Source organism: Pseudophryne corroboree, chromosome 1 (genome assembly GCF_028390025.1).
Source record: "Pseudophryne corroboree isolate aPseCor3 chromosome 1, aPseCor3.hap2, whole genome shotgun sequence".
Classification (NCBI taxonomy): domain Eukaryota; kingdom Metazoa; phylum Chordata; class Amphibia; order Anura; family Myobatrachidae; genus Pseudophryne; species Pseudophryne corroboree.
In genome coordinates this window covers 165216794-165244048 of record NC_086444.1, presented here as the reverse complement: position 1 = coordinate 165244048, position 27255 = coordinate 165216794, and the positions used below count along the sequence as shown (strand labels likewise).

General features: G+C 47.4%; 1 protein-coding gene across 4 annotated transcripts in view; it reads left to right on the top strand.

Moving 5' to 3' along the window:
- Window positions 1-27255, top strand: part of ARHGEF28 (Rho guanine nucleotide exchange factor 28) — a 418990-nt gene that overhangs the window by 359797 nt on the left and 31938 nt on the right. For all 4 annotated transcript variants that reach the window (XM_063963865.1, XM_063963868.1, XM_063963866.1 and 1 more), the window contains 4 exons: window positions 1125-1163; window positions 14678-14725; window positions 15279-15758; window positions 23288-23555. In XM_063963865.1, coding sequence (XP_063819935.1) covers window positions 1125-1163; window positions 14678-14725; window positions 15279-15758; window positions 23288-23555 — 835 coding nt within the window. The remainder of the gene's footprint in view (window positions 1-1124; window positions 1164-14677; window positions 14726-15278; window positions 15759-23287; window positions 23556-27255) is intronic.

The following is a 27255-nucleotide window of genomic DNA, read 5'->3' as shown; positions in this document are numbered from 1 at the left end:
CTAGAAAACACGCCACTAGTGATAATCTACATTTGTCCAGTTCAATATTAATAAAGATAGTTATCCTTCATGAAATATTACAGTATTAATTGGTTATATTTGCATAAAGCTACATATATGTTAACATCTGCAGCTCTGAGTACTTGTTGATTTATACTCCTTTGACCACTAGGTGGTGCTAAGTAACCACACTGGCTAAATGGCACAATATATGAATTTACCTTCAAAGCCAATACCATTTGGATTCAGAAACAGCTTGTGGTTCATAGTGCATAGGGCAGCAGTTACCTACTGACAAGAAGGGTAACAGAGCCGATACTGATTTAAGGACCAGGATTACTAACTTATTGGTCTGCTTTATAAACGTGAATGACATTGCCGTATTTCAGCTGCATGAATGTTTTCTATAGCAATTATATATAATCAACTACATCTGTTTCTAATACAGTTTCCGATGTCTTTTTTTCTGTGTTTGGAAGCATGGTAATTCAGTTTTGATACAAGGAATTAATAGGGATCCATAGGGAAGTGCAGAGATTGTGAGACTCTGATCACTTATTACTCCTCTGAGTAGCACTTACTGTAGGTCTGTAAATCCTATATGAATCTATCGCAGGAATGACCCTTCATATATAGACCATACAAGGTTCATTGTGAGGTTCCTCTGCAGGATAGGAAAGAAGCATAGCTTAGTGGACATAACATGTAATGATGCTGGATAGCTTTGTGCTGTACATCTTCCACATTCCCAGGGACACGTTCTGCTGACCCACAGGATGACTTTCTCTGTTAGTTATCTAAGATGTCATTTTACAACCCTGTGTGTAGCCTTTTTAGATATTGGGGAAACCCAATCAGGTGCAAGCAGCTCGCACGTGGGGGGAATTGGGGGTCGGGGTGCGATTTGCCATTGCGAAGGCATATAAATGCCGACAAGGGCATCCAAACTCTCACCCCTTGCAGACTCTTCTGTTGTCGACTTTGCACATTCTTAGGGCTGCAAAGTCCTGCGACATAACTGCTGCACTTACTCGCGGGTGCGAGCTGCTGGCACCTAATTGGATTCTCCCCTTAGTCTGTAGTTGGTACATTTTCACATATTTATCTATTGTTTACTTTTGCAGGTTGAATTTGCACAGGCCACAGGCTATAAGCAAGCAGAGGTAATCAACAAATTCATTTCATCATTTGTATCTATAAAGTGGCATCTATTGAGGTACATGTAGTACTAGCTGTTCTACCCATTCTTCACACGGGAGTTTCTGATTTTCACAGTTGTAAATATAAATGAGTGTTTAAAATGTGATTAATCTATAGAGATGTACATTTGAGACATCTTAATGTAAGTAAATATTATTCCATGGTTCTTGGCGTTACCCGAGGAGCACCCGTAGCAGATATGGTAAAAAGTGACCGTTTTTGTAGTTTATTAAATTCTATCCACTGGGGGCGCAATCCAAATTTTGATCCGATTGTCCGTTTGGGCATTATCGTTCACGCAACGCAAGCCACGCATCGGTAATGATGTCATTATGTCAACCACCTTTTCATCCCCTTAGGGGATGTTTATTACAATCCTGATTACATAGTTTTCGTATTTCCCTTCTGCAGAATACCTATGTTACATTTCATCTTCCTAACGTATCGGGAAGTAAGAGAACTACTGATGAGTCAGTGAGTGAGTGAGGGCTTCCGCATTTAGATATATAGATGAGAGGCCTGATATGTTGAACATGGTTTAAGATGTATGCATTAGTTCACAGGGCTATTTTTCTGTAAGATTAGTTTCCAGAGCGCGCTGTTCCTGATCATGTCTTATACCCATTTTCCATCTACGATACGGGTCGCAGCCAGGTGCCTCACACGGGTGCTACCCGGCTGCGACCTGCATCGGCCCCTTTCCCACCAGCAGTCACCATCCCGGCATATTGCCGGGTTGATGACGCTGCTGGTGATGCGGCAGGGGCGGCGCTGGGAAGATCACATGATCTCCCAGTGCCGCCCTTCCTTACAGTGTAAACGTAAGCCGTGTCGCATCGACACGGCTTCCGTTTACACTACACCTAACCCAGATCATTCTCGTGTCCTACCCAGGTAGCTACCCTGGTAGGATTCCCGGGACACTTGATCCGGGTTTTTCCTGATGGAGCCGTTTCCACTAGCAAAAAACACGGGTAAATGCGCGCCCCCGTGCATTTACCCGTGTTTTCTCTGACGTCCTAAGTGGATGCTGGGGACTCCGTCAGGACCATGGGGAATAGCGGCTCCGCAGGAGACAGGGCACAAAAGTAAAAGCTTTAGGATCAGGTGGTGTGCACTGGCTCCTCCCCCTATGACCCTCCTCCAAGCCTCAGTTAGGTTTTTGTGCCCGGCCGAGAAGGGTGCAATCTAGGTGGCTCTCCTAAAGAGCTGCTTAGAGTAAAAGTTTTGTTAGGTTTTTTATTTTCAGTGAGTCCTGCTGGCAACAGGCTCACTGCAACGAGGGACTTAGGGGAGAAGAAGTGAACTCACCTGCGTGCAGGATGGATTGGCTTCTTAGGCTACTGGACACTAGCTCCAGAGGGACGATCACAGGTACAGCCTGGATGGGTCACCGGAGCCGCGCCGCCGACCCCCTTGCAGATGCTGAAGAGAGAAGAGGTCCAGAAATCGGCGGCTGAAGACTTCTCAGTCTTCATGAGGTAGCGCACAGCACTGCAGCTGTGCGCCATTGCTCTCAGCACACTTCACACCAACGGTCACTGAGGGTGCAGGGCGCTTGGGGGGGCGCCCTGGGCAGCAATGAAAGTACCTATGCTGGCTAAAAATACATCACATATAGCCCCTGGGGCTATATGGATGTATTTAACCCCTGCCAGGTTGTCAGAAAAACGGGAGAAGAAGCCCGCCGAAAAGGGGGCGGGGCCTATTCTCCTCAGCACACAGCGCCATTTTCCTACACAGCTCCGCTGCTAGGAAGGCTCCCAGGCTCTCCCCTGCACTGCACTACAGAAACAGGGTTAAAACAGAGAGGGGGGGCACTTATTTGGCGATATTATTATATATTAAGATGCTATAAGGGAAAACACTTATATAAGGTTGTCCCTGTATAATATAGCGTTTTGGTGTGTGCTGGCAAACTCTCCCTCTGTCTCCCCAAAGGGCTAGTGGGGTCCTGTCCTCTATCAGAGCATTCCCTGTGTGTGTGCTGTGTGTCGGTACGTGTGTGTCGACATGTATGAGGACGATGTTGGTGAGGAGGCGGAGCAATTGCCTGTAATGGTGATGTCACTCTCTAGGGAGTCGACACCGGAATGGATGGCTTATTTAGGGAATTACGTGATAATGTCAACACGCTGCAAGGTCGGTTGACGACATGAGACGGCCGGCAAACCAATTAGTACCTGTCCAGGCGTCTCAAACACCGTCAGGGGCTTTAAAACGCCCATTTACCTCAGTCGGTCGACACAGACACGGACACTGACTCCAGTGTCGACGGTGAAGAAACAAACGTATTTTCCATTTGGGCCACACGTTACATGTTAAGGGCAATGAAGGAGGTGTTACATATTTCTGATACTACAAGTACCACAAAAGAGGGTATTATGTGGGGTGTGAAAAAACTACCTGTAGTTTTTCCTGAATCAGATAAATTAAATGAAGTGTGTGATGATGCGTGGGTTTCCCCCGATAGAAAATTATTGGCGTTATACCCTTTCCCGCCAGAAGTTAGGGCGCGTTGGGAAACACCCCTTAGGGTGGATAAGGCGCTCACACGCTTATCAAACAAGTGGCGTTACCGTCTCCAGATACGGCCGCCCTCAAGGAGCCAGCTGATAGGAGGCTGGAAAATATCCTAAAAAGTATATACACACATACTGGTGTTATACTGCGACCAGCGATCGCCTCAGCCTGGATGTGCAGCGCTGGGGTGGCTTGGTCGGATTCCCTGACTGAAAATATTGATACCCTTGACAGGGACAGTATTTTATTGACTATAGAGCATTTAAAGGATGCATTTCTATATATGCGAGATGCACAGAGGGATATTTGCACTCTGGCATCAAGAGTAAGTGCGATGTCCATATCTGCCAGAAGATGTTTATGGACACGACAGTGGTCAGGTGATGCAGATTCCAAACGGCACATGGAAGTATTGCCGTATAAAGGGGAGGAGTTATTTGGGGTCGGTCCATCGGACCTGGTGGCCACGGCAACAGCTGGAAAATCCACCTTTTTTACCCCAAGTCACATCTCAGCAGAAAAAGACACCGTCTTTTCAGCCTCAGTCCTTTCATCCCCATAAGGGCAAGCAGGCAAAAGGCCAGTCATATCTGCCCAGGGATAGAGGAAAGGGAAGAAGACTGCAGCAGGCAGCCCATTCCCAAGAACAGAAGCCCTCCACCGCTTTTGCCAAGTCCTCAGCATGACGCTGGGGCCGTACAAGCGGACTCAGGTGCGGTGGGGGGTCGTCTCAAGAGTTTCAGCGCGCAGTGGGCTCACTCGCAAGTGGACCCCTGGATCCTACAAGTAGTATCCCAGGGGTACAGATTGGAAATTCGAGACGTCTCCCCCTCGCAGGTTCCTGAAGTCTGCTTTACCAACGTCTCCCTCCGACAGGGAGGCAGTATTGGAAACAATTCACAAGCTGTATTCCCAGCAGGTGATAATCAAAGTACCCCTCCTACAACAAGGAAAGGGGTATTATTCCACACTATATTGTGGTACTGAAGCCAGACGGCTCGGTGAGACCTATTCTAAATCTGAAATATTTGAACACTTACATACAAAGGTTCAAATCAAGATGGAGTCACTCAGAGCAGTGATAGCGAACCAGGAAGAAGGGGACTATATGGTGTCCCTGGACATCAAGGATGCTTACCTCCATGTCCCAATTTGCCCTTCTCACCAAGAGTACCTCAGGTTCGTGGTACAAAACTGTCATTATCCGTTTCAGACGCTGCTGTTTGGATTGTCCACGGCACCCCGGGTCTTTACCAAGGTAATGGCCGAAATGATGATTCTTCTTCAAAGAAAAGGCGTCTTAATTATCCCTTACTTGGACGATCTCCTGATAAGGGCAAGGTCCAGAGAACAGTTGGAGGTCGGAGTAGCACTATCTCAAGTAGTTCTACGACAGCACGGGTGGATTCTAAATATTCCAAAATCGCAGCTGTCTCCGACGACACGTCTGCTGTTCCTAGGGATGATTCTGGACACAGTCCAGAAAAAGGTGTTTCTCCCGGAGGAGAAAGCCAGGGAGTTATCCGAGCTAGTCAGGAACCTCCTAAAACCAGGAAAAGTGTCAGTGCATCATTGCACAAGGGTCCTGGGGAAAATGGTGGCTTCTTACGAAGCGATTCCATTCGGCAGATTTCACGCAAGAACTTTTCAGTGGGATCTGCTGGAAAAATGGTCCGGATCGCATCTTCAGATGCATCAGCGGATAACCCTGTCTCCAAGGACAAGGGTGTCTCTTCTGTGGTGGCTGCAGAGTGCTCATCTACTAAAGGGCCACAGATTCGGCATTCAGGACTGGGTCCTGGTGACCACGGATGCCAGCCTGAAAGGCTGGGGAGCAGTCACACAAGGAAAAATTTTCCAGGGAGTGTGATCAAGTCTGGAGACTTCTCTCCACATAAATATACTGGAGCTAAGAGCAATTTACAATGCTCTAAGCTTAGCAAGACCTCTGCTTCAAGGTCAGCCGGTATTGATCCAGTGGGACAACATCACGGCAGTCGCCCACGTAAACAGACAGGGCGGCACAAGAAGCAGGAGGGCAATGGCAGAAACTGCAAGGATTCTTCGCTGGGCGGAAAATCATGTGATAGCACTGTCAGCAGTGTTCATTCCGGGAGTGGACAACTGGGAAGCAGACTTCCTCAGCACGACCTCCACCCGGGAGAGTGGGGACTTCATCGGGAAGTCTTCCACATGATTGTGAACCGTTGGGAAAGACCAAAGGTGGACATGATGGCGTCCCGCCTGAACAAAAAACTGGACAGGTATTGCGCCAGCTCAAGAGACCCTCAGGCAATAGCTGTGGACGTTCTGGTAACACCGTGGGTGTACCAGTCGGTGTATGTGTTCCCTCCTCTGCTTCTCATACCTAAGGTACTGAGAATTATAAGACGTAGAGGAGTAAGAACTATACTCGTGGCTCCGGATTGGCCAAGAAGGACTTGGTACCCGGAACTTCAAGAGATGCTCACAGAGGACTCATGGCCTCTGCCGCTAAGAAGGGACTTGCTTCAGCAAGTACCATGTCTGTTCCAAAACTTACCGCGGCTGCGTTTGACGGCATGGCGGTTGAACGCCGGATCCTAAGGGAAAAAGGCATTCCGGAAGAGGTCATTCCTACCCTGGTCAAAGCCAGGAAGGAGGTGACCGCACAACATTATCACCACATGTGGCGAAAATATGTTGCGTGGTGTGAGGCCAGGAAGGCCCCACGAAGAAATTTCAACTCGGTCGATTCCTGCATTTCCTGCAAACAGGAGTGTCTATGGGCCTCAAATTGGGGTCCATTAAGGTTCAAATTTCGGCCCTGTCGATTTTCTTCCAGAAAGAATTGGCTTCAGTTCCTGAAGTCCAGAAGTTTGTCAAGGGAGTACTGCATATACAACCCCCTTTTGTGCCTCCAGTGGCACTGTGGGATCTCAACGTAGTTCTGGGATTCCTCAAATCACATTGGTTTAAACCGCTCAAATCTGTGGATTTGAAATATCTCACATGGAAAGTGACCATGATGTTGGCCCTGGCCTCGGCCAGGCGAGTGTCAGAATTGGCGGCTTTGTCTCACAAAAGCCCATATCTGATTGTCCATTCGGACAGGGCAGAGCTGCGGACTCGTCCCCAGTTTCTTCCTAAGGTGGTGTCAGCGTTTCACCTGAACCAGCTTATTGTGGTACCTGCGGCTACTAGGGACTTGGAGGACTCCAAGTTGCTAGATGTTGTCAGGGCCCTGAAAATATAGGTTTCCAGGACGGCTGGAGTCAGGAAAACTGACTTGCTGTTATCCTGTATGCACCCAACAAACTGGGTGCTCTTGCTTCTAAGCAGACGATTGCTAGTTGGATGTGTAGTACAATTCAGCTTGCACATTCTGTGGCAGGCCTGCCACAGCCAAAATATGTAAATGCCCATTCCACAAGGAAGGTGGGCTCATCTTGGGCGGCTGCCCGAGGGGTCTCGGCTTTACAACTTTGCCGAGCTGCTACTTGGTCAGGGGCACACCCTGGCTGAGGAGGACCTGGAGTTCTCTCACTCGGTGCTGCAGAGTCATCCGCACTCTCCCGCCCGTTTGGGAGCTTTGGTATAATCCCCATGGTCCTGACGGAGTCCCCAGCATCCACTTAGGACGTCAGAGAAAATAAGAATTTACTTACCGATTAATTCTATTTCTCGTAGTCCGTAGTGGATGCTGGGCGCCCATCCCAAGTGCGGATTGTCTGCAATACTTGTACATAGTTATTGTTACAAAAATCGGGTTATTATTGTTGTGAGCCATCTTTTCAGAGGCTCCGCTGTTATCATATAAGTTAACTGGGTTCAGATCACAGGTTGTACAGTGTGATTGGTGTGGCTGGTATGAGTCTTACCCGGGATTCAAAATCCTTCCTTATTGTGTACGCTCGTCCGGGCACAGTATCCTAACTGAGGCTTGGAGGAGGGTCATAGGGGGAGGAGCCAGTGCACACCACCTGATCCTAAAGCTTTTACTTTTGTGCCCTGTCTCCTGCGGAGCCGCTATTCCCCATGGTCCTGACGGAGTCCCCAGCATCCACTACGGACTACGAGAAATAGAATTATCGGTAAGTAAATTCTTATTTTTGAGCTCGTGGAAAAGGGGTATTAGTTAAAGAGTGGTTCAGGGACAGCATTTCTGCTGCCCATAAGCTTGTCATTGTTGGATTTTTTTCTTCCTTACTGCTCTATACGTTGCCTTCTGCTGTGACCTTTAGTGGCTATACCATAGTCTATAGAAGGTAGTTAGAAGTTTTTATGTTCCTTTGATTTGTGTTCCCTTGATTTAAAGCCCATCAGTTGCTTACACACAGTTGATGTGTACAAGGCACAAAACAGCCAAACCACATCACATAGGCAGCCTTGGACCCTGGTATTCCTAGATTTACTCTGGCTGTATAAGCTTGCGGAACAATATATCTGCGTTTTCTGAGGAGGAGCAGCGCTTTACACAGGCAAATTTGGGATGTTGGGCAAGGTAGAAGGATACCTTATGAACTACGCTGTTTGTGCACCAATGCTTTTGGGTTTTGTGCAGAAAAAGATTTCGGTCTAAGAAGCAGGATTATTGAAGAGTTACAGAGAAGGTGTATTCTCAGGAGAGACCTTTGCTAGGGCACGTGCTCATTTCCTTTGCTTTAAAGGACTTGGATTGTGAAACTGCTCCGAGATGGTTGAGAACCGGTCTTGTTCTACACTGTAATATAGGACTTTTGCTGAAGGTGTTTTCTCTATCGTCCTAGTGGATGCTGGGGTTCCTGAAAGGACCATGGGGAATAGCGGCTCCGCAGGAGACAGGGCACAAAAAGTAAAGCTTTTCCAGATCAGGTGGTGTGCACTGGCTCCTCCCCCTATGACCCTCCTCCAGACTCCAGTTAGATTTTTGTGCCCGGCCGAGAAGGGTGCAATTCTAGGTGGCTCTCATAAAGAGCTGCTTAGAGAAAGTTTAGCTTAGGTTTTTTATTTTACAGTGATTCCTGCTGGCAACAGGATCACTGCAACGAGGGACAGAGGGGAGAAGAAGTGAACTCACCTGCGTGCAGGATGGATTGGCTTCTTGGCTACTGGACATCAGCTCCAGAGGGACGATCACAGGTACAGCCTGGATGGTCACCGGAGCCGCGCCGCCGGCCCCCTTGCAGATGCTGAAGTAAGAAGAGGTCCAGAATCGGCGGCTGAAGACTCCTGCAGTCTTCTAAAGGTAGCGCACAGCACTGCAGCTGTGCGCCATTTTCCTCTCAGCACACTTCACACGCAGTCACTGAGGGTGCAGGGCGCTGGGGGGGGGCGCCCTGGGAGGCAAATGAAAACCTATTAAAAGGCTAAAAATACCTCACATATAGCCCCCAGAGGCTATATGGAGATATTTAACCCCTGCCTGGATTCACAAAATAGCGGGAGACGAGCCCGCCGGAAAAGGGGCGGGGCCTATCTCCTCAGCACACGGCGCCATTTCCTCTCACAGCTCCGCTGGTCAGGACGGCTCCCAGGTCTCTCCCCTGCACTGCACTACAGAAACAGGGTAAAACAGAGAGGGGGGGCAAATTTAATGGCAATATTTTGATATATATAAAGCAGCTATAAGGGAGCACTTATTATAAGGCTATCCCTGTCATATATAGCGCTTTTTTGGTGTGTGCTGGCAGACTCTCCCTCTGTCTCCCCAAAGGGCTAGTGGGTCCTGTCTTCGTGTAGAGCATTCCCTGTGTGTCTGCTGTGTGTCGGTACGTGTGTGTCGACATGTATGAGGACGATATTGGTGTGGAGGCGGAGCAATTGCCAAATATGGGGATGTCACCTCCTAGGGGGTCGACACCAGAATGGATGCCTTTATTTGTGGAATTACGGGATAGCGTCAACTCGCTTAAGCAGTCGTTTGACGACATGAGGCGGCCGGACAATCAATTAGTGCCTGTCCAGGCGCCTCAAACACCGTCAGGGGCTGTGAAACGCCCTTTGCCTCAGTCGGTCGACACAGACCCAGACACAGGCACTGATTCCAGTGGTGACGGTGACGAATCAACCGTATTTTCCAGTAGGGCCACACGTTATATGATTTTGGCAATGAAGGAGGCGTTACATTTAGCTGATACTACAGGTACCACTAAACAGGGTATTATGTGGGGTGTGAAAAAACTACCTATAGTTTTTCCTGAATCAGAAGAATTAAATGACGTGTGTGATGAAGCGTGGGTTGCCCCTGATAAAAAGCTGATAATTTCAAAGAAATTATTGGCATTATACCCTTTCCCGCCAGAGGTTAGGGAGCGCTGGGAAACACCTCCTAGGGTGGACAAGGCGCTAACACGCTTATCTAAACAAGTGGCGTTACCCTCTCCTGAGACGGCCGCACTTAAAGATCCATCAGATAGGAGGATGGAAAATATCCAAAAAAGTATATACACACATGCAGGTGTTATACTACGACCAGCTATAGCGACTGCCTGGATGTGCAGTGCTGGGGTAGTTTGGTCAGAGTCCCTGATTGAAAATATTGATACCCTGGACAGGGACAATATTTTACTGTCGTTAGAACAAATAAAGGATGCATTTCTTTATATGCGTGATGCACAGAGGGATATCTGCACACTGGCATCACGGGTAAGTGCTATGTCCATTTCGGCCAGAAGAGCTTTATGGACGCGACAGTGGACAGGCGATGCGGATTCAAAACGGCATATGGAAGTTTTGCCGTATAAAGGGGAGGAGTTATTTGGAGTCGGTCTATCAGATTTGGTGGCCACGGCTACAGCCGGGAAATCCACCTTTCTACCTCAAGTCACTCCCCAACAGAAAAAGGCACCGACTTTTCAACCGCAGCCCTTTCGTTCCTTTAAAAATAAGAGAGCAAAGGGCTATTCATATCTGCCACGAGGCAGAGGTCGAGGGAAGAGACAGCAACAGGCAGCTCCTTCCCAGGAACAGAAGCCCTCCCCGGCTTCTACTAAAGCCTCAGCATGACGCTGGGGCTTCTCAAGCGGACTCGGGGACGGTGGGCGGTCGTCTCAAAAATTACAGCGCGCAGTGGGCTCACTCGCAGGTAGATCCCTGGATCCTGCAGATAATATCTCAGGGGTACAGGTTGGAATTAGAGACAGATCCACCTCGCCGTTTCCTGAAGTCTGCTTTACCAACGTCCCCCTCCGAAAGGGAGACGGTTTTGGAAGCCATTCACAAGCTGTACTCTCAGCAGGTGATAGTCAAGGTACCTCTTCTACAACAAGGGAAGGGGTATTATTCCACTCTATTTGTGGTACCGAAGCCGGATGGCTCGGTAAGGCCTATTCTAAATCTGAAGTCCTTGAACCTGTACATAAAGAAGTTCAAGTTCAAGATGGAGTCACTCAGAGCAGTGATAGCGAAACTGGAAGAAGGGGACTTTATGGTATCCTTGGACATCAAGGATGCGTATCTCCACGTTCCAATTTACCCCTCACACCAGGGGTACCTCAGGTTCGTTGTACAAAACTGTCACTATCAGTTTCAGACGCTGCCGTTTGGTTTGTCCACGGCACCTCGGGTCTTTACAAAGGTAATGGCCGAGATGATGATTCTTCTTCGAAGAAAAGGCGTATTAATTATCCCATACTTGGACGATCTCCTAATAAGGGCAAGGTCCAGAGAACAGCTAGAGATGGGATTAGCACTATCTCAAGAGGTGCTAAAGCAGCACGGATGGATTCTGAATATTCCAAAATCCCAATTAATGCCGACAACTCGTCTGCTGTTCCTAGGGATGATTCTGGACACGGTTCAGAAAAAGGTTTTTCTTCCCGAGGAAAAAGCCAAGGAGTTATCCGACCTGGTCAGGAACCTCCTAAAACCAGGAAAGGTGTCTGTACATCAATGCACAAGAGTCCTGGGAAAAATGGTGGCTTCTTACGAAGCAATTCCATTCGGCAGATTCCATGCAAGAATTTTCCAAAGGGATCTGTTGGACAAATGGTCAGGGTCGCATCTTCAGATGCACCTGCGGATAACCCTGTCTCCAAGGACAAGGGTATCTCTTCTGTGGTGGTTGCAGAGGGCTCATCTATTGGAGGGCCGCAGATTCGGCATACAGGATTGGATCCTGGTGACCACGGACGCCAGCCTGAGAGGCTGGGGAGCAGTCACACAAGGAAGAAACTTCCAGGGAGTGTGGTCGAGCCTGGAAAAGTCTCTTCACATAAACACTCTGGAACTAAGAGCAATCTACAATGCTCTAAGCCAGGCGGAACCTCTGCTTCAAGGAAGACCGGTGTTGATCCAGTCGGACAACATCACGGCAGTCGCCCATGTAAACAGACAGGGCGGCACAAGAAGCAGGAGTGCAATGACAGAAGCTGCCAGGATCCTTCGCTGGGCGGAGAATCACGTGATAGCACTGTCAGCAGTGTTCATCCCGGGCGTGGACAACTGGGAAGCAGACTTCCTCAGCAGACACGATCTTCACCCGGGAGAGTGGGGACTTCATCCAGAAGTTTTCCACATGCTAATAAACCGTTGGGAAAGACCAATGGTGGACATGATGGCGTCTCGCCTCAACAAAAAACTGGACAGGTATTGCGCCAGGTCAAGAGATCCGCAGGCAATAGCTGTGGACGCGCTGGTAACACCTTGGGTGTACCAGTCGGTGTATGTGTTTCCTCCTCTGCCTCTCATACCAAAGGTATTGAGAATCATACGGCAAAGCGGAGTAAGAACGATACTAGTGGCTCCGGATTGGCCAAGAAGGTCTTGGTACCCGGAACTTCAAGAGATGGTCACGGACGATCCGTGGCCTCTACCTCTGAGAAGGGACCTGCTTCAACAGGGTCCCTGCCTCTTTCAAGACTTACCGCGGCTGCGTTTGACGGCATGGCGGTTGAACGCCAGATCCTAAAAGGAAAAGGCATTCCAGAAGAAGTCATTCCTACCTTGATTAAGGCAAGAAAGGAAGTCACCGCGAAGCATTATCACCGCATTTGGCGGAAATATGTTGCGTGGTGCGAGGATCGGAGTGCTCCGACGGAGGAATTTCAACTGGGTCGTTTCCTACATTTCCTGCAATCAGGATTGTCTATGGGTCTCAAATTGGGATCTATTAAGGTTCAAATTTCGACCCTGTCAATATTCTTCCAAAAAAGAATTGGCCTCAGTCCCTGAGGTCCAGACTTTTGTCAAAGGAGTACTGCATATACAGCCTCCTGTGGTGCCTCCGGTGGCACCGTGGGATCTAAATGTAGTTTTAGATTTCCTCAAATCCCATTGGTTTGAACCACTAAAAAATGTGGATTTGAAATATCTCACATGGAAAGTGACTATGTTACTGGCCCTGGCTTCCGCCAGGAGAGTATCTGAACTGGCGGCTTTATCTTATAAAAGCCCTTATTTAATTTTCCATTCGGATAGGGCAGAGCTGCGGACGCGTCCGCATTTTCTCCCTAAGGTGGTATCAGCGTTTCACCTGAACCAGCCTATTGTAGTGCCTGCGGCTACAAGCGACTTGGAGGACTCCAAGTTGTTGGACGTTGTCAGAGCTTTAAAAATATACATTTCAAGGACGGCTGGAGTCAGAAAATCTGACTCGCTGTTTATACTGTATGCACCCAACAAGTTGGGTGCGCCTGCTTCTAAGCAGTCGATTGCTCGTTGGATTTGTAACACAATTCAACTTGCACATTCTGTGGCAGGCCTGCCACAGCCTAAATCTGTTAAGGCCCATTCCACAAGGAAGGTGGGCTCATCTTGGGCGGCTGCCCGAGGGGTCTCGGCATTACAACTCTGCCGAGCAGCTACGTGGTCAGGGGAGAACACGTTTGTAAAATTCTACAAATTTGATACCCTGGCAAAAGAGGACCTGGAGTTCTCTCATTCGGTGCTGCAGAGTCATCCGCACTCTCCCGCCCGTTTGGGAGCTTTGGTATAATCCCCATGGTCCTTTCAGGAACCCCAGCATCCACTAGGACGATAGAGAAAATAAGAATTTACTTACCGATAATTCTATTTCTCGGAGTCCGTAGTGGATGCTGGGCGCCCATCCCAAGTGCGGATTATCTGCAATACTTGTACATAGTTATTGTTAACTAATTCGGGTTATTGTTTAGGGAGCCATCTTTCAGAGGCTCCTCTGTTATCATACTGTTAACTGGGTTTAGATCACAAGTTGTACGGTGTGATTGGTGTGGCTGGTATGAGTCTTACCCGGGATTCAAAATCCTCCCTTATTGTGTACGCTCGTCCGGGCACAGTACCTAACTGGAGTCTGGAGGAGGGTCATAGGGGGAGGAGCCAGTGCACACCACCTGATCTGGAAAAGCTTTACTTTTTGTGCCCTGTCTCCTGCGGAGCCGCTATTCCCCATGGTCCTTTCAGGAACCCCAGCATCCACTACGGACTCCGAGAAATAGAATTATCGGTAAGTAAATTCTTATTTTTTCCTGCGTTCATTGTTGCACTTTATATATGACTTCTCGGAATCCAGTTAATTTACGCATGAAATGTGTTTTTTGGTTTGTTTGTTTTTTACACATTTTAGCAAAAAAGTGACAGTCCTACACGAGTGTAGTAGGTTATGCCGGCGGCCGGGCTCCCGGCGACCAGCATACCGGCGCCGGGAGCCCGACCGCCGGCATACCGACAGTGTGGCGAGCGCAAAGGAGCCCCTTACTGGCTCGCTGCGCTCGCCACGCTGCGGGCACGGTGGCGCACTACGAGGGAGAATAGCTGTCGGTATGCCGGGTGTCGGGATCCCGGCGCCGGTATACTGTGCGCCGGGATCCCAACATTCGGCATACTGAAGACCACCCGTCCTACACCTGTGAGAATCGTTTTATAATCACCTTATCTGAATTTCCATGTAAAGTTTTCATCACTGTACACAAAAGGAGAGAATACTATAATATCGACACGTTATAAAGTGATAAAAATCTGCTTACTGTCATTGTATTGCTTTCAGATGTTTGTATTTTATTCCCCTTTCACGTAGGTCTTGCAGACAATACAAAACCTGACACGTCTCTTGTACAGTATACAGGTGCGTACGGGGTGATGTTATACTTTACATAAAAGCCATTGTGGAGGGGAAACAACATGATGTATTGGATATTTTGTAACAGGAAAGTGAAGGTGGCACATACTGTAACCACTACAGTCCATGCCCTAGGGGGGGATTCAAATGTTTGAAAAGTCAGTTGGGTGTCTGTTTTTTCCTCTCTAATAGACAGGAAAAAACGGACACCCAACCGACTTTTCAAACATTTGAATTTCCCCCTAGGTGTCAGCGCAAGGTTTTGAATAAAGAGGAACATTTAGTTAAACAGAACTATGAGGATTCTCTATGTGCCTACAGCTATATAGACTAAGGTGTAAATGTAATATTGTCCCAGTTGCCAGAGGTGCGGGACTTCGGGCAAGAATGCTGGTGTTTTTAAAGCAGCAATCATTTACAAGGGAGAACCAACCTTGTTTTTTGCCTTGTAAATAATTGTTGCTTTAAAAATACGGCATTCTTGCCCAATGTCCCACACCTCCGGCAACTCAGACACTATTATATTTATCACTAAATGTTTTCTTCTTTTGTTTGCCAGGCTACTGTAACCATGCAAGACAGCCATATAGAACTCCATAAGGCGTTATTCCAGGATCATGAGCCGGGCAGTAAGGGATTTGCCCTCCGTGGGTCTCTGCTACAGGAACAGTACCGCCACCTAGAAAAGCACCGCGGAGAGGTGGTCAATTTGCACAAACTTCAGCACCAGTTTCATCAGGAACAGCAGCGCTGGGCCCGGGAGTGCGACCAGAAGGAGAGGGAACACGAGGAGAAGGAGAGCATGCTCCAGCAGAGGGAGAGAGAGTGCCAGTGTCAGGAGCATCTGCTGGACGAGAGAAGGGAAGAACTGAGTCACCAGATTCAGGACTTCCAACAAAATGTGGATAGACTGCAGGAAGGTCAGAGGCTGGTGGAGAATGAAAGAGATGAGCTCTGCGTACAAAACAAGCTCCTCAAGCACTGGAAGCATACTTGCCAGAACAGTTTGCCGGCGCTCTATCCACACCATAAAACAGAGGTACAGTAGCTATTGTAAGAACAAACCAATCAATATTTTCTTTCATATTGTCCTTGAATGAAATGGAGAAATTATCTTACAGATTAATAAATAGGAAATGTGAAATTTCCCAGTTACCAACATGGATGTCAGACAGGAACTTGGTGAACAATAAAAGAACTAAAATTCTAACTGGGAGACAAAGCCTGTGTAGTCTATTAAGTTAATAGGCCAGATGTTGTGTATCCGTAGAGCAGGGGTGGGTAACCTTTTTTCTACCAAGGGCCATTTGGATATTTATAAAATCCTTCGGGGGCCATACAAAAATTATCAACTTAAAAATTAGCCTGCCCCCATTAGATATGACCCCTAGTAGCGCCGCTTACACACACACATTAAAAGAAAGAAAAAACACAATACTCACCAGCCCGCTCCTGCTTCCGGACCCTTGCCCTCTGCCTGGCTGCCCGCTCCTCAGAACTATGGGAGAGATGTCATGACATCTCTCCCATGGCACCGCACAGGCACACACGCACACTGCCAGAGCCGGAAGCCGGAGCTCAGGAGTGAGCTCCTGCCTCCGGCTGCTGCTGAGGGGAAGAAGCCGGGCGCCCGCTAGTAACAAAATCTCAGCGTGTGTCCGGCATCTCCCTTGGTTAGGTGAGCCTCCGAGGGCCGGATCAAGTGGCTGCCGTAGAGGGTTGCAGTGGCTGCATTTGTGACCAGTTCCACAAACTCCACCAAATCCTACTTTAACAGTGAGACTCGTACAGCTCACCCAAAAGATAATAAGTCCCCGCAGGGTGCAGACACCAAGTCCTAATAAGTGTTGTGACAGGCTAGCAGTTATTGGTCTGTAACTGGTGGGCCTGGTCACTGCATTAATCTCCCCCATCAGTATTAGGAGAGGGTAAGTAATGCTTGCCATATGGAGCTGTATCATATGGCAGACATAATGAATGCTGTGGACCATACGGATCATATAATGTGTGTGGCAGAGTGGCATGGGATAGCCCAGCTCCATTTTTTTGCGCCAGAACCACCCATTTTCCTATTCTCACTTATAAGATATCAGAGGATAACACTGGGAATATTGACCAGTATTGATACACAGATGTGTATACTTTATTAATACACAGATGTGCCCACCTTGAGCCAACTTTTTGGCACAAGGTGCATGGCGCCTGCTCCCCCATGAGTAGCAATTTTCGGACTTTAGTTCCTATATCTTAATTTAGCATCTCCTAATTTAGCATCTCCTTAATTTAGTTCCTATATCTTAATTTAGCATATCTTAATTTAGCATCTCCTATATCTTAATTTAGCATCTCCTATTCGGTCAAAAATATGGCGGGATATATGGTGCGGCTTAGACGCATAATCTGGTGTACACCAAATGATCTATTTGGTGCAATTTGAGAATCGTTTAGGGCAGTGGTTCTTAACCGCGGCGCTCAAGTACCCCTAACAGTTCATGTTTTCCAGGTCTCCTCACAGGATTGCAAGTGAAATAATTTGCTCCACCTGTGGGTCTTTTATAATGTGTCAGTGATTAATGAATACACCTGTTCAACTGCTACTGTAGGTGACCTGGAAAACATGAACTGTTGGGGGTACTTGAGGACCGAGGTTGAGTGTGTAGTGTGGATCCATCTCTAGCACTAGCTTATTCAACAATGCTGTAGAGGCAGTGCTGGCGCTACCCGCTCAGCAGATCCTGCAAAGCAGAGAGGCGCTGAGCTTGAGAGGCGCTCTGCTACTCGATCTCCGCAACTGGTGCCCATTGCCACTGCGCCTGTCAGACAGGCAGCGGCGCCGGCAGCGTGAAGCATGGCTTCACGGCAGCAGCCCCAGCAGTGTCCCAAGTCAGGCCAGCGAGCTACACACGCAAGCCCCGGAGGGAGAGACAGCAGCTACTGTGGATCCGCGCCTGGAGCTGCGGCACAGCAGGGACCAGCCATGCCTTTTCACTGTCCGTTATGTGTAGATGCTGGCGGGCATTTCTCAATCCCAAAACGGTTCAGGGAGTGGGGCAAAGGGACAGTGAGAACCTTCTGAGCGTTCTTACCCTAGACCACCAGGGAAAACATAGTCATAAGGAAATTGAAATAAACTGATCATTTTAAAAGCAATTTAATAGGCATAAATAAAACCACACAAATTATATGTAGGGTTTATAGATAGATAGATAGATAGATAGAGATATATATATATATATATATATATATATATATATATATATATATGTAGAATGCAAAGTTGGGCGGCACTCACGGCGCAGAAAAAAACAGACAAGCAAGTCTGAAAGTTGCGGTCAACGTTTCAATGTGTTTTATAACATTTTCGTCAGGATAAAAATGCAATGTTTTACTCACCCTTTTAACTCCGTCTGACGGTCCATGGCGCCTCCTGCAAGCCGCATCCCGTTCCGTCTAACTGATGACGTCATCACGAGGCGCCAGCCGCGGCGTCATGGAGAGTCCGGACCGGAGCACACAAAATCACCTGTGACAGACATAATTACAAAATTATAAACAAAAGTTACATGCAAAGCACACATTTAGACTCAAAGAAACAGTAGCAGTCACAGGAAAACAGTGATACTAAGAATAAACTATGTATCAACTTGAAGTAAAACAGAATACATCATAGTATATAACAATGGAAATGTTTGACCCATACTGTTTAAATGGGAGAGCTACACAAGACGCATGAATTGACACCCATCGAATAACAATAGTGACAGAGTGAAACATGTAATGGAGGAATAGATACATAAATAAAAATAAAAATAAAAATAAAAATTGAACTATAACAACAGCAACACAATACCAGGCTAATATTAATCAAAAAAGTTAATAGTAACTATGACAACAGTAGGCTGTCAATCATAGATGTATTACAGAAAAGCTGATAATCCAGCTTGTTCATTTAACCCTTTAGGGGATAGGGTATCCAGTATAAAGATCCACCTAGCCTCAGCTCTGAGTAGAATTTGAGCCCTATCTCCTCCTCGTTTTAATGGGGGGATATGATCAATAATTCGATGTCGCAAAACAGCGACAGAATGTTTGGCCTGCAAGAACTGGGCTATTATATATATATGTATATATAATACCTTCAAGACCCCAATGAGGATCTCAAATAGAGGGCACTCACCAGTTCATTTCCGTAATATAAAGGGATTTAATGAAACATTGAAGTCATCACATACATGTCGACGTTTCGGCTTCACAGAGCCTTTTTCAAGACCACCACAGGAGACATCTGTTCAGCACGCCAGAAAACAGCATACTGACATCAGCCTCACGGGCTCCCTTATATAGCACATGTTCAATTACCCTAATGACTTAATTACCGGAAGTAACCATGCCACAGTGTTCTATATTATCACCAGGAACACATGCCTCACAGGCATTACTCATAGCAATGCTTTAATCACAATCATCAATACATTATGTAGTTGTCCACACCTAATGTGTACTTATAAACAAGGCGGACTTACAACACTTACACTTATAATACTACAATCGCATTCTCACCGGAAGCGCATCATATGCGCTCCACTGGTCACCGCTGTGTGTTCCACCTGTGTTAGTAATACCAGACTCGCGTCTAACCCGGAAGCGCGTCATATGCGCTCCACTGGTCAGCGCTTTGCGTTCCAGCATTATAGCCACCCAGATGCGCGTCATGCGGTTCACGGGGGAATGTTTGCGTTTCATTATCACTAGAATGCAATATGACATTCATCACTACCATGATCACACTGGTATATCAACATGTATAAACTAATAAGCCTGCTGATAGAGAAACCATTGGTATATAGATAACGGCCTCATTAAAAATAATACTAGCTATACAAGGAAGCCCGTAAGACATATCACACACTGCCCCTTAAAGGTATACATACACAGATACATATTTGAATCAAAAGATGTCATGCTCCTGTACATCGGATATTACACGTGTGACAGAAGCTACGTATAGTTATCAAAACATTACAAAAATAGAACATTAAAATATAAAACATAAAACATTGTTTGCATATAATAAGTACATATAATACACTGCTCAAAAAAATAAAGGGAACACTAAAATAATACATCCCAGATCTGAATGAATGAAATATTCTTATTAAATACTTTGTTCTTTACATAGTTGAATGTGCCGACAACAAAATCACACAAAAATTATCAATGGAAATCAAATTTATTAACCCATGGAGGTCTGGATTTGGAGTCACACTCAAAATTAAAGTGGAAAAACACACTACAGGCTGATCCAACTTTGATGTAATGTCCTTTAAAACAAGTGAAAATGAGGCTCAGTAGTGTGTGTGGCCTCCACGTGCCTGTATGACCTCCCTACAATGCCTGGGCATGCTCCTGATGAGGTGGCAGATGGTCTCCTGAGGTATCTCCTCCCAGACCTGGACTAAAGCATCCGCCAACTCCTGGACAGTCTGTGGTGCAACGTGGCGTTGGTGGATGGAGCGAAACATGATGTCCCAGATGTGCTCAATTGGATTCAGGTCTGGGGAACGGGCGGGCCAGTCCATAGCATCAATGCCTTCGTCTTGCAGGAACTGCTGACACACTCCAGCCACATGAGGTCTAGCATTGTCTTGCATTAGGAGGAACCCAGGGCCAACTGCACCAGCATATGGTCTCACAAGGTGTCTGAGGATCTCATCTCTGTACCTAATGGCAGTTAGACTACCTCTGGCGAGCACATGGAGGGCTGTGCAGCCCCCCAAAGAAATGCCACACCACACCATTACTGACCCACTGCCAAACCGGTCATGCTGGAGGATGTTGCAGGCAGCAGAACGTTCTCCTTGGCGTCTCCATACTCTGTCACGTCTCTCACATGTGCTCAGTGAGAACCTGCTTTCATCTGAAGAGCACAGGGCGCCAGTGGCGAATTTGCCAATCTTGGTGTTCTCTGGCAAATGCCAAACATCCTGCACGGTGTTGGGCTGTAAGCACAACCCCCACCTGTGGATGTTGGGCCCTCATACCACCCTCATGGAGTCTGTTTCTGATCGTTTGAGTAGACACATGCACATTTGTGGCTTGCTGGAGGTCATTTTGCAGGGCTCTGGCAGTGCTCCTCCTGTTCCTCCTTGCACAAAGGCGGAGGTAGCGGTCCTCCTGCTGGGTTGTTGCCCTCCTACGGCCTCCTCCACGTCTCCTGATGTACTGGCCTGTCTCCTGGTAGCGCCTCCATGTTCTGGACACTACGCTGACAGACACAGCAAACCTTCTTGCCACAGCTCGCATTGATGTGCCATCCTGGATGAGCTGCACTACCTGAGCCACTTGTGTGGGTTGTAGGGAGGTCATAAAGGCACGTGGAGGCCACACACACTACTGAGCCTCATTTTGACTTGTTTTAAGGACATTACATCAAAGTTGGATCAGCCTGTAGTGTGTTTTTCCACTTTAATTTTGAGTGTGACTCCAAATCCAGACCTCCATGGGTTAATAAATTTGATTTCCATTGATCATTTTTGTGTGATTTTGTTGTCCGCACATTCAACTATGTAAATAACAAAGTATTTAATAAGAATATTTCATTCATTCAGATCTAGGATGTGTTATTTTAGTGTTCCCTTTATTTTTTTGAGCAGTGTATATTACTATCAACTTTACTATTTATTTACATATATACTTATTCTGATACTTCTTGTTCAGACCCAATCGGGATCAGATTAGATCCCTACCGAACCTTACCATACCCTACCTTAGATCCCTACCTATATATATATATATATATATATATATATTGTGCTAGCGGTGCCCAGCACACAATGCATCTGCACTGTGGGCGCAAGACCACCAACAGCACCCACATGGCCACAGCCGCAGTAGTATTGTGCGGGCACCAGCGGCCTGGCAGCTGCAGCGCCCGGCTGCTTGTCACATAGGTAGCCGGGTAGCACTGCAGCTTTCCGTCCCTCGTTACAATCTACCTCTGATGGAAGACAGCTGCTTTAGGAGCAAATGTAAGTATAAGTAAAAACACACTGTCTCTCGCTCTTTCTGCCTCTCTCTCTTTATCCCCCCCTCCTTCCCAGTGTAATGTATAAAACTACTTGGCATAATGTGTATAAAGGGGTATGACCACTGTGAGCATTTTATGTATAAGCGGCATTACAACTGTGGGCTTTATCTGTATAGGAGGCACAACTACTGTGGGCATTATGTGTAAGGGGCACTACTACTGTGGGAATTATCTGTATAAAGGCACTACAACTGGGGGCATTATGTGTATGTGGCACTACTGTGGGTTTTACGTGTATAAGCGGTGCTACTATTATGGGCAGTGTGTATAAAGGGTACTATTTAGGGCATTGTGACTAAGGGGCACTACTGTTTAAGGGGTACTACTGTGTAGCATAAGGGACTACTGTATATGGTGTAATGTAAATCAGGGGCATTGTGTGCGGTGTAATGTGAATTGTGTACACACGGTGAGATCCTTGCTATGCCCGATTTTCACTAGCGATTTACCCTTAACTCCCCGGAGCCCAGATAGTCCATATCTCAAGAAAAGTTAGTCAAAATCTGTACTATGTGTGCTTACGATTTTGGCTTATGTGAGATGTCATTGACATGTGAGATGAACTAGATAGTACACCGATCTAGCAAGGATTGACTTGCCTGCACAGTCTATCTTTTCTTGCGATGGCGACCTGGCGGGACCGCGCATCAGGATTGAATCGGGATCGCAAGGTGACTTTCACCTTGCGATCTGCACTAACTTTTCTTGCGATTTTGACTATATAGTCAAAATCGAAAGAAAATATCTCACCGTGTGTACACATAAGATTGTGCTACTGTGTGGCGTACTTTGTATTGGGGGTACTGTTGTGTGACCACACCCCTTCCTTGTGATACCACACCATTTTGGTGTGCACTATTCCTTTATTAAATATGGGAGAGCGCAAATTTCTAGTTTGCAGGGGGGCGACGAACACCCTAGCACCGGCCCTGTGTAGAGGTGTCTCTAAAGTTATAGTAAACTTTGTACAAGTTCTGCGCAATATATAATATGCTTTTATGCTTTAAAGAGCAGCTTTTGCCACAGCTGTTTTTTTTGCTAGCAAGAAATAATTCCAGGAACAGTTTGTGTTCGTGTTTGACATGAACACCTAATGCACTTTTATTGGTTCAGGGGATTGAGCAATCTCCATGTTTGTTTGTGTGCTAAATCCATGCTTTGCCCATTTGTTATACAGAGCCTTGTGATATGTTTCACAATACAAATACCTCTGTGCTTCAAAGTGTGTTTATGGTTATTTAATTGTATGCTTAGGTCATTCAATGTGCAAATATACTATACTAGGGGGTGCATAAAGCATTTTCCTGAACTAAATCAAAAGTTCTTTTCTTTACTTTAGCACAGCTCGGGCAAAGCAGAAATTGCAAGTTTAATAAAGCGAGGACAGAGGTTATGAGGAAACGTGTTAGAAAAAAGTAGACGTGTTAAGCCTAGTAAACAGCAGGGCTGAGCTCACTCTCACATTTCTCTTCATATAACAGGGTGTAAGAAACTCCCAGCCTGACAGTTTACAAAATGAAGACTCTGTCTATATTAGCAATGCTCTGGCTCATATATCGCTCAGCAACATTACAGCACTTCCAAACTCCGGTTATTCCGATGCTCACGTGGATAATACCTCTGACTTTGTAGAGACTTCTAAGAACAGTTCTGTGGACATCTCTAATGAACCCTGGAGCGCCTTAATTTCCCAGCAGCAGAGTCTTGAGAATTCCTCCCGGCACAGTAATAAAGACGCCTGTAATAATGGTAAAGAATGTGCTAAATGAAGCGGTGTCGTATATATTGATAGAATTTGTTTGTATGCCCTAAAATAAAGCTTCATGATATTTGTCTTTAGACACCCCCCCCCCTCCCCCACACCCTACCCATTTTCCTACCATAAATAGAAGCACCATGAGGGTTGTCCCAAGTCAGGAAAACCTGCAAGTGGGAACTGATCACCTCTACTGACGCTTGGTCTGTGGTGGCTTAGAAGAGGAGAGAGGAGGGAGGCATTTTTACCTCAGGTTCTTCTTTAATAAGTTTTACTTTCTGCTGCGGGGTACACTGGGCTCCACAAGGATTAACATTGGGGTGTAGAGTAGGATCTTGATCCGAGGCACCAACAGGCTCAAAGCTTTGACTGTTCCCAAGATGCACAGCGTCGCCTCCTCTATAACCCCGCCGCCTCAGCCCATATTATAAGCTAATTTCAGAAGAAAAGAAATCTGAAGACTTCAAGGGCTGCAGCTTTAATGAATGTCAGACAGACATCCTCTGCTGCAGCTCCATCACCCCCCCCCCCCCAGCTGCGCTGTATACTCCCGCGCCCTGGTTGGCAGGTAACTACAGCGGAGACTCCGGTGTTCTTCTCGGTTAGTCACACACACTCGCCGCTGCCCTCCGGGATCGCGTGGCCGCAGGTACAAGGGGAGGTAAGGGGTCTCTTTGGCCCGCTGTTATCGCAATCCGGCGCGGCCATAGGAGGCGGGCCGCGCGCGCTGGTGTGGACACTGTAAAGGGCAGCCGCTCCACTAGCCATCGGGACACAGGGCACAGGTGGGGTTTTTTCTCTCTATAAAAACCCGTTTTTATACAGCCCGCAGCGCCCGGTGGGGAAGCCAGCAGAGGCATAAGGCCTAACCTGTAGTCCCTCCCCCAGCCCCAGGGCGCCATTTGGGTAAATGTTCCCGCCCTAGAGCTGCATATCTCTCCCTCACTCCCTGTCAGCCGCCATCACACGGAGCTGAGCTGTTCCTGGGACTGCTGGGGCAAATCCTCCTCTGTAAAGCCGCCTGATCGCCAGCGCTGTGCATTTTACAGGACACTTAAGTATTCTACCTGTCACTGGGACAGTGTTGGTTAAGAAAGTGCATACATTCAGGGTTGTGCGGTACAAACACCCTGTGATATACATCCAGTACCTACTGTGTTTTGTTATATCTACTATTTACATATATAGCTATACTGAGTATTACTTTGTATTGCTAGTCCAGTGCAGTTTTATGGTTTAGTATAATTTCTGCATTGTACACTTGTGACTATATATATGTGTGTGCATGTAGCTGCTGCGTGACTGCCATCTCGTGTATTTCACTCAGCTTGTTACTCCTATATTCTGTAACCTGAGGGGGCTAAGTGTGTCAGGTTTATGAACTGATATAGGTATTTCACAAGATATACTTGCTGTGTATTTTTCTTTGTGATTTATAGTCCCCATATATCTCTTGGATTCCCGGTTTGTGCTGACAGGAAAGTTACACTGCACTGGGAGTTTTTGCTAGGTATATCGCTGCTAAGATTGTACTACTGTAGGTTGCCTGATATTGTGCTTATCATTATGTCAGCTACACGAGGCAACGGAACTGGGGCTTCTCCCACATTGCGTGGTGGTCATGCTGCAGTCACTTTTGAGGAAAACATGGCAGCATAGAGTTCAGGTTCAGGGGGTTCCTTACTCCACAGTGGATTTGTAGGACCGGGGGCAACTAATGACCCACCTTGGGCTACCTTCTCCACGTTGTTAAATGCGCTGGTAACAAAACTTACACCCCTTGTGGGACCTCCTATGCCGGTCCAGCAATTTATGGTCCCTACAGTCAATCCGCCGTGGGCGGATCAAATTTCAACACAGTTACAGCACTTGAACCAATCGGTGACTAAAAAAGTCTCACTCTCGCTCACCTAGGACTAAGGCGTCTTCTAACTGGGCCGCTACATCCTCACAATCCACCGCTGTCCCGGACACATCCTCTGAGGAGGATGGTGCATATACTGACCCCACAGACACTGACTCTGATGCTTCTGATGGGGAAGGGAAGTCACTGGTGGATGTCCCTGATTTGATTGAGGCTATCGGGCTCATTCTTCAGGTCTCTGATGAACCTGAGCCTGCGGCTGTCTCTAAAAATCCGGACAGATTTAAACGTAAGAAGGTGGTAAAACAAGTTTTACCTCATTCTCAACACCTGGCTGACATACGTCAGGAATCATGGGAAAATCCGGGAACAAAATTCACACCGCATAAGAGACTGTTGGCTCGCTATCCTCTCTCTGCGGAGCTATGTAAAAATTGGGAAACTCCTCCGCCTGTAGATTCTCATGTGGCACGCATGGTAGTTTCCTCAGCTCTGCCAGTAACTGCCGTCACCTCTCTGAAGGAACCGACGGATAGACATGTGGAGGGTTGTTTGAAAGCGATTTACATGGGCTGCTGAAGCTGTTGAGGCGTGGGCTCAGGAGCTGAGGCGGAGCTGCCTTCCAACACTTCTGAGCATGCTCGACAATGTCTCTCATATATATTGCCACGGCTTCTTTGTACCTTAAGGAGGCGGATTCCGATGCCGGGGTGCTGGCGGCCAAGGCTGCCACTACGTATATCTTGGCTCGACGTATCCTTTGGTTGAGATCCTGGAGGTGCTTCCTTTGAAGGGAGACATTCTTTTTGGCGAAGACCTAAATAAGATTGTGGCTTATCTGGCTACTGCTAAAACAGCTTGCCTACCTAGTATGGCTCCTTCCACACAGAAGGCTAAAAGTACTTTCCCTCGGCCCTTTCGTCCTCCAGGTAAAGCAAAAGGTCAGGCGTATCCAAAGCAAACTCGTGCTTCCAAACCTGCCAAGCCCAGACTGAAGCGGGCCTGGGCTGCCCGTCAGCCTGCTTCCAAAACTGACAAGCCTGCCGCATGACGGGTCGGGCCTCCCTCTGGGGGATCCCAGGGTGGGGGGCCGGCTTCTAGGTTTTGCCCAGGAATGGTTGAAGACCACTTCCGATGCCTGGGTAAGGGAAGTCGTCGCTCGAGGTTACGCCGTACCCTTCAAGAACCGTCCCCCTCATCGATTTTGCCTGACAGATGTCCCTTTGAACCCGGTGAAGGCAAACACTCTTCATTCAGTGGTACATTCCCTCCTGACCACAGGAGTGGTTGTACAGGTGCCTCTGGCTCAGAGAGGCAAAGGGTACTATTTACCGCTGATTCTAGTCCCGAAACCGAATGGGTCCTCGCGGCCCATTCTCAATCTCAAGTCCTTGAACAAGTATGTGATGGTCTCCAAGTTTCGTATGTAAACTCTGCGCTCTATTGTTCTGGCCTTGGAGCTTGGGCACGATATGGTCTCCCTGGACATACAGGATGCCTACCTGCATATTCCTATTGCAGTGTCCATCAGCAGTACCTGAGGTTTGCGGTGGGCAACCTTCATTACCAATTTCGGGCATTACCTTTTTGATTCGACAACGGCTCCGCGAGTTTTCACCAAAGTCATGGCGGTAATGACGGCTGTACTCCGCCGTCAAGGGGTCAGGATCCTACCGTACTTGGACGATTTGTTGATCCCGGCAAATTCCCCAGAACTTCTCCTGTGTTATCTAGATCTGACTGTCCAGTTCATGAAAGCCCACGGGTGGCTAATCAACTGGAAGAAATCTTCCCTGGTTCCTGCTCTGAGCATGGTGCACCTGGTAGCG